Source organism: Melopsittacus undulatus, chromosome 2, assembly GCF_012275295.1.
Source record: "Melopsittacus undulatus isolate bMelUnd1 chromosome 2, bMelUnd1.mat.Z, whole genome shotgun sequence".
In the NCBI taxonomy this organism is placed as follows: Eukaryota; Metazoa; Chordata; class Aves; order Psittaciformes; family Psittaculidae; genus Melopsittacus; species Melopsittacus undulatus.
Window position 1 is genome coordinate 113,901,831 of NC_047528.1, and position 8,011 is coordinate 113,909,841.

The 8,011-nt window shown below is 42.2% G+C and overlaps 1 protein-coding gene across 3 annotated transcripts; it reads right to left on the reverse strand.

Annotated features, from left to right (window-relative positions):
- Window positions 1-6,953, reverse strand: HAO2 (hydroxyacid oxidase 2). 3 transcript variants are annotated; one of them, XM_005146629.2, is made up of 7 exons: window positions 6,823-6,953; window positions 5,881-6,032; window positions 5,046-5,329; window positions 4,458-4,673; window positions 2,552-2,710; window positions 1,331-1,400; window positions 1-56 (listed from the first exon to the last, which is right to left on the reverse strand). In XM_005146629.2, the coding sequence occupies exons 1-7, from the start codon at window positions 6,951-6,953 to the stop codon at window positions 1-3; spliced, it is 1,068 nt and encodes a 355-aa protein (XP_005146686.1). The 3 variants fall into 3 exon arrangements, with proteins under 3 accessions (XP_005146686.1, XP_033915856.1, XP_033915857.1); XM_034059965.1 differs by having other exon boundaries at window positions 4,458-4,635; window positions 5,029-5,329; XM_034059966.1 differs by lacking the exon at window positions 4,458-4,673.
- Between the last annotated feature and the right edge of the window lie 1,058 nt (window positions 6,954-8,011).

The window sequence follows — 8,011 nt, forward strand, 5'->3', positions numbered from 1 at the left end:
TCACAGCTTTGAGAACTGAACTAGGTGTCGACCAATCTCTGAGATGCTGGCACAGCCTGAAATAGAGAAAGGAAACATGCTGGTGAAAGAGGAAGGTCTGTGGGTGGAACTTGGAAGGCCCCCACTCCAGTCTTGTATGAGCCATTTGGGGATGAGTTGGTACATCAATAACTCCCTCAGTAGATCCCTACTCCTCAATGGCATCTTCAGCCTTCAGGTTAGGCATCGGGCTTCCCACACAACAAAGAGTATGAACAGTTAAATAAAAAGGCTTCTTATAACAAGCTGAGCAGGAAGCTGTCTGATCCATCCAGAAGTGAAAGGCAAACAGAGGAGACACAGGAATTGTTCTGTGTCAAGTGACCAGAGGTAGAGATTTGCCATTTCAGTTGGTCAAATCTGGGTGGAATTTCACAGCACTGCCAAGAAGATCCCAGCCTGATACTCTTGCAGAGTTCAGTGCCCTTTTGCATTTCAAGAAATGTGAAAGAATCTGGGAAAGAAAACCCTAAACTTGTAGGAATCTTTATAGTTTAAAAAGTAACCCAAAAAATGCAGCCTGTTAAGAAATATTCAGTGGGATTTCAGTTCCAGTCTCCTGGTCAACATTTCTATCCACTTGAGTTCAGGTTTGCTAGAGCACAAAAATCTTTAAAACATGATCTGAAGCTGGATAAGATCCTTTGCTGATGTCTGAATACTTCTGCACTGGATCTGCACATTGTACTTGTTCATGTATGAAACTGGAGTTTACACTGGGCTGTGTAAATCTGTTGTTCAGTGAGGGGGTCAAATGTCACAGGTACAGGTAGGAGCAGAAAGTGAGAAATGCAGAATGAGGATCAACAGTAAAAGCTTGAAAAGACACAGGGGATTTTAAAGGATATATGATGTGGAGATTAGAACCTGCACCAACAGACTCTGTTTTCTAATAGAGAAAAAAAATGCATCAATTTTTTCTGAACTTTTCATGCAGGAAGAAAATTGGTTGCATTTTACCCTGGCAAACATTAAATTAAATACTGAAAAACATATGCTGCAATTATCAGCAGAACAGAAATTCCATGTTTTGCTCAACTCTAGTAGCAGGTTTGCATCTCTTTAGTTGGGGTAAGAAAGGTGCTCGAACTTTCTCCTTGCAAGCTTCATTGCTCGAGCACCTGAAATGCCAAATGGTTTCACAGGAAGCAAAGAAGCACCTTAAATATAGCAACCAGAACCAACACAGTTCATGTGGATTCCCTTTTTGTGGCCCATTCATCAGATCTGAGATGGCTGGCATGCAAAAACCTCTGTATTGGCAATCACAACCAACCTGCCAAATGCTTACCAGCTAAGGCCATTGACAAACGAAACTCATCCTGCAAAATCCGCAGCACATCTTGAAGCCCCTCTTCACCCTGCTCCAACAGAGAAAGCAATCAGGGTAAAAGGAGCATTGGCACAGAGCAATGCAGCAGGATGAGAGCTGGGACAGTCCTTTCAGTCCATGCCAATTTCAGTCTCTCATACAGACAAATGATTAAAATGATAGGATGGATATGCTCAGTTCCTCCCAGATTAATTTAGATGCTTTTCCTCTCATGGCAGGGGAGTTGGAACTGGATGATCTTAAGGTCTTTTCCAACCCAAACCATTCTGTGATTCTAAGAATCTATGAACAGAGGAAGAAAACAAACCTGGTTTTCACTACTGACATTTTCTAGCTTTTTTCTTGTTTGTTGGTTTTTTCTTAGGTTTTAGTTAACCCCCACCAATGGGCTTGTTTTAAAATGTCAAGACTTCTAATGCTGACAGTAATGAGAGCTTTAAATATAGAACAGCTTAAAAAATTTCAGTTTACTCAAACACCTGGGTTTTTAACATCGGTGGGCATCCCATTCCAGTGCCTCACTACTCTCACAGTAAAGAACTTCTTCCTTATATCTAACCAAAATTTCTCCTGCTGGGGGGAGTGAGTGAGTGGCTGCATGGCTGAGTTGCCGACTGGGCTTAAACCACGACAGTATCCAACCACTTTATTGATATGAACTAATATGTCCTCAACAGCCCCTCTGTAATAAGTATCATTATTTTTATCTCTTATGCTTAGTGTTGTTCAAAATGTTACAGACATCAGTGAAGTTCTGGATGGATTTCTGAAGAATTCTCAACATGGCTGTGAAACTGCTGTATCAAAACCATAGGTTGTTTCCAAGTAAGTTGACAGCAAATAGAACTGTCAGACCTATGTAGCAAATAGGCCTGCCTCTAATTTTCCGAAGCACTGATGGTCCTAAGACCTACAGTATTTTAGCACCAAACTACAACCCCAAGGAAGTCCCACAAAACAGTGTTATCAGCTGCAAAATCAAGTGTGAAACTATAAAATTCAGTGGTCTTTTTAAAGGACAGAAAATGTGTAGGTTTGATTCAATTTGGCCTTTCCACTTAAAATTCAGCAAAACAAAAGAGTAGATCCTTCACTGCTGAAAACTATCTTTATGACTTTTAAATAGCAACAGGGTGTTGGAGAGCATGAGAAGTAGACATACAAAGCAAAGCTCCTTACCTTGTAAGCCAAACCCCATAAAGCTGGTCTTCCAATAAAGACACATTTTGCTCCCAGTGCCAGTGCTTTTAAGACATCACTTCCTTTTCGTATTCCACCATCTAAATAGACTTCGATTTTGCCTTGTACTGCCTCCACAACCTCAACCAGAGCATCAATCTGCAAAGAAGCAGCCACTCTCATTTTGAGGTCAGCTTTTAATTCCAAGAGAAAAAGGAGCTATTCTGAAGAGGAATGCTGGATAGCATACCTGCTGGAAATTAAATGTGCATCATAAATAGCTTAGCACCAAAAGCTGTAGAATAAAGTGCAGTTCCCTGTCCTCTTTGCCAGATAGTGAGTTTCATTTTCCTGTGCTTTTTCTTATGCTGATATTCTTTGCTAGCACTTCTTATAAGTGGAAAAACAACTTTTTTCAGTTTCTTTCTGAAAGATTTAGAAAATATTATTTATTAATATCTTACTTTCATTTGAGACAATGATGAATGATGCAAATGTCTGTAAAAAAGGTTTATGTCAAACCTTACCCTGCTACTTACATTCCAGTCTAATCCTGGTAGCCACATGTCAAAGGCCTCTTCAAACCCCCTAAGTCATCTATGAAGGATTTAATTTGCTATGTGGTATGGTCAATGTAACATTTCCTCCAGGTTGTCTCCTGATTCTCTAAGGATCCTTTTTTGTAGAGCACAGTGCAATGCCAGTCTGGTACTGCAGGGCAGTACCACGCAGAAATGGTGGCTCTGGTACCAAAGGCAGTATAACCAGTGGCAGGACATTGCACCAGACCTAAACAACTCTACTTCATAGCAAACCCTAAAGTCTCTTTTCTGCAGTGTTTGATACTCTTCTGCCTTCTTTTCATCTTTGCTGATCAGAGCAGCTATAACGAAGATTACTGGATAGATTTTTCCAAACAGTCCTATGGTTTTTTAAAGATTTTGGATTGAAAACTTTCAGGCTGAAAGTTTCCAGGAGCAACTCAGCAGGAAGAGGGACAATAGCTTCTGCTGCCAAGCTTGCTACCAGAGGAGCAGCACAGCTGAGCTACCTATGTACTAGTTTGTCTGTATATGTAAAGAAACTTTGAAGATAGAACTTCAACGTGGATGCCATTTCCATTATTATGTCCTTAGCATTTAGATGAATATATTTTTAATTCATCATTGTCAGTCTTGGTGTAGAATAAGAGAAAATTCCCTGGGACCTGTTTTTATTTGGCAGAGGAAAATAAATGAAAGAAAGTCTGTAAGATACTATGCAATATAGAACTGTGAAATAAGACCAACTGAGAAGACTGACAGAAAGCAAATTAAACCAGTGAAGCACGCATATGTCCAAACAGCCCATGATTTCTTTGTACAGATGACTTTCTTCAGATAAGTTATTCTTTTTCTTGCCCTTGAAAGTCAACAAATTCCCATTTAAACTTGAGTCTGTAAATACGCAAGCAGACATCTCCCTCAATCTAGCTGCATTGTTTGTGTGTGTTTTGGCAGATGTGAATAACAAGAATACATTCTGCTCTCATTTGTACATTTTTGGTTCCAGAGCTTCATTTTATTTTTGCTGCAGTGCACAAAGAATATTTATGCACTGCACCAGTTACTGAAGACATAGGCAGATAACTGTTACTAACTCAGACCATTACTTTATCAGCAGCTGTGTGGGTTCAGTTCTGCTCACAGGACCCTCCCAAGAAGCTGAGAAAACACTTCAGTGGTAGCACATGCCAAAGAATGCATCTTACCAGTCTAAAGCTAAAGCACATCTGCACACATCCATAGCCACACAATGAACACACAGGTCCACCAAAAGCATAAAGACAAAGACAAACATGAGATATCCACATTAGCACGAATGTGCGTACAGTAAACACTCATGGGACATCTATTTTCTTACTTACAGTGGCAGGTCCTCCATCTAGTTGCCTTCCACCATGATTGGACACAATAATTCCCTGAACCCCATGTCTCACTGCCAGCTCTGCATCTTCTTTCGTCAAGATGCCTTTGATGATGATGGGCAGGTGGGTCAGGCTCCGCAACCAATAGATATCATTCCAGGTGACCGAAGGATCCAAGCTGTTGGGTGGCAGTCCGTACTCGGAACAGTCAACCCCCTACAGCCATAGGACAGAACAAAATCTCATGAGCTGCAGCAATACAGAGGCCCCTTAAAGTCTTTCCCTGCCATGAAACAGATTAATTAAACTTGCTAACAGACATGTTCACCAGCTCCAGAAAGGACATATCTCCAGAAGAATATAATTACAGTGGGGATGGAGATCAGTGTTTCTAAGGCAGCTGGATGGGATTTTGGAGCCAGAAGCCAGGCTGGCAGGAGGTCAAGCCAGGACGCTGGAGAACCAGAAAGGGAAAAGATACATCCTGGATACAGCAGATGCCAAAGCAGCAGTTATCTGGTATATTTTTTTTGTCTCATGTGGTACATGCCAGCACAGTGAATGAAAGGGCGGGCTCATCTTACAAACCTCAAAGGCTCCTTCCAAGTTCTTCAGTTTCATGTGGGGAGGAAGGCGGAAACCATTGCGGATATCATCACGTCTTTTGCCCGTGTAGGGCAGATCTGCGGTGAGGACAAGGCCCTGGAAGCCCAAGGCCTCTGCCTGTTGAACCAGCTGCTGGGAAACTGCCCTGTTGCAGTGGATATAGAGCTGGAACCACCGGATGCCGCCAGGGGCAGCTGCAGCGATCTCCTCCAATGTACAGGTGGAGTATGTGCTGGCAATGTAACAGATATTCATCGCTGTGGCCGCTTTGGAAGGCATTGGAGAACAATCAGAACCAGAATTATTTGAACAGTCTTGCCAGATATCAGGTACAAAACTATGTCCTGGTTACAGAGACTAACTGGCAGTTGTGCCCCCAGGATTAAAAGTGGCCATTTTACCATGCACTGTTGTAGCATCATGGTTGACAAAGAGAACAGATGTAAGTTGTCAAGTGGTGCTTTCATTTTGCAACTGTTTATTTTAAAAGCATCAGCTTTATGACTCTGTCCTTGTAAGAATGCATGTCAAAGGCACTCACTGGAGATGGAAACACATACACCAAAAACAAACAAGCCAACATTTCTAGGGGTCAGTCTCCAAGGATCTGCCACAGGAATTTGGAAGAGAGGTTATCCTTTTCTCCAAGGCAGATACTGCTCTTAACCAGTAACAGGGAATTTACAGGCTGAGTCCCACCCACCATGTTTTCAAGCCCAGAGGTTCTGTTCAGACACACTTCAGGTCATCCTAACAGCTTCTTGAGACTTTTTCCAGAAACCTGTTTTTGCTACATGGCAATGAAGCAGAAGAGTACCTCTGGCTGTGCTTTTCTCTCCATCAGGCCATGCTAGCTGATGGAAGCCAGTAGGGGCGATTCCTACAGGAAAGCTGATTTCAGTCCCCAGGAGCTTAGTCCTAATGTCCATCATGGATACATCCCGCAGCATACGTGGCCGGAAACGAATTCTGTCAAGCAAAAAAAAACACCCTTCAGGATAATGGCTATTTAGTGGCATTTCTGAAGTTTCATGGAAACCAGGTCTTCCTTTACCTGTTGCAATGCAGAAACCTGAGCCAACAATGAAAACATCATATAACCAAGGCTCTTTGTCTTTTCTCTTTGGTTCTAGACATCAATTCAGCCAGTAGTTCAGCCTTCAGCCACTCTCACTTTTCATTAACCTCATACTCCTGCTTACCAGCCACAATACATCATTTCTGCATTTCCCACCTCAGCTCACTGGGGCTTGTTCTCCCACTGTCCATATCACAGATTCCTTTGACTTGCAGCCCAGCCCAGGTCACAACCATGACTCAGGCCTTCCACCCACTGTTCATATGTCTGTCCTCACTGTACATTGTGCTTGCTCTCACTCTCTGCAGCACATTCCCCAAATCCCGTCTTACTTACAGGTAGGCTTCCTGCTGTTTACCTGATGCTCCCCATTACACCTCAATCTATTACAGATATTCATCCCCTTTCCTGGTGTGCCATGACATCCCATGCCATGCCACACCACACCATTCCATACCATATTGTTTGTTTGTCTGAACCTCAGCATCCTTTACACCTCATACAACCTGTCATATTCAGCTTAGCATCAGAGTATACTCTGTATGTCATTCCAGTAAGTGCATTTTGCTTCAGGGCCACCTTGAAAGCACAAGGTGTTAGGTATTTTGCTTGTGAAGCCCTAACACTTGCATAAAAACATAGTTTTAAAGCTTCTAGTACAACATTTCCTCCTCACATTACCTTTTATATGCCAGGATGTTTTCATCTCGGGTGCTACAGTCATCTGCTCCAGCTGCAAAATAATCCCAAGCAATCTTGGGTAGATGCTTTTTAGCATAAGCTTCAAAGTCTGAAAGACACACCATAGCCATTGCCAAGAGAGGCTCTGGAAACCTTAAAGAAAAGAGTAACATGGAGCAGAAGTTAGATTCTTCGTCTCTCCTTCTCTCTTCCAGGGGCTCTAATGTCACTTAATGCAAACCTTGGACCCATTTGTCTCACAGAAAAGTTGCTAAGAGGTTGTCTCAGTCTATCTAGCCATGCATCCTCTCCCCTAGTATGAGGAAAACTTGCAGAGGTAGACATAAGTGTAGGAAGAAGCTTGAATCTTTGTGACCCTCTTTATTTAGGTCCTCTGCTATTTTAAGACACAGCTATACTATAATTCTGTCATAAATTCCATCTCAAAACTAGCTGGGCTATTTGTTCCACTAATTCTCCTCAAAGGTTGTCCCAGAATATCCTTTGCTGGATTACCCCTTAGGATGGCTCCCTGACTAAACAACTGGTTATAGAGCACAGTGACCAAATTCAAGCTCATGAAATCTGGAAGCAAGTAAATACAGTGTCTGCATCTAGCCTGCTCCAGCATGAACACATTGTAAAAGTATGTCCAGACTCTGAGTGCAAGTTATTGTCAAGGCCAGCGCTGTGGAAAAACAAAGCATTTTCTACAGATCTTCATTTCTCTCTTGTAGCAAATACCTTCTGGGTGTTTGCATTACATACTGGAGCAATGATACATACTGAAAGAAGAGCATACAGAATTTGGGCAGAATAGGAGAAAACACTCAAAAAGCAAATTCCACAACATGAAACATGATTCTAAAGTCCCCAACCTCTCAGGGAACAGAAGTGGCATTGGGTGACCCACATGTCCAAATAAACTGACATAAATGTTGCCTAGCAAATGCCTTCACCTCCATGCTTTTGAGCAAGGCAGGCCTGCAAATGAATGTTTTGGCCAACCATGCCCGTGTGTGAGGAAACATGTACAAAGCACAGACAAAATCGATTTGCTAAATCACTTGTTGCAATTACTCCCACAGCTCGGATTAAAATAGGCATTGTGCAGAGTGTCTGAAAATAGGATGGTTTAAACCAGTGTGGTTTGGTTGAACCTCTTAAAAATGTCCAGGAAGAAGTAAAT

What these genes read in the sequence shown, in the direction of transcription:
- HAO2 (XM_005146629.2), bottom strand. Translation starts at nt 6,953, where the DNA reads ATGGCTATGGTGTGTCTTTCAGACTTTGAAGCTTATGCTAAAAAGCAT. An exon ending in AACATCCTGGCATATAAAAG is followed by an intron (nt 6,033 to 6,822) that starts GTAATGTGAGGA and finishes TTTGCTTGACAG; the next exon opens with AATTCGTTTCCGGCCACGTA. An exon ending in TATGGGGTTTGGCTTACAAG is followed by an intron (nt 1,401 to 2,551) that starts GTAAGGAGCTTT and finishes CTGTTGGAGCAG; the next exon opens with GGTGAAGAGGGGCTTCAAGA.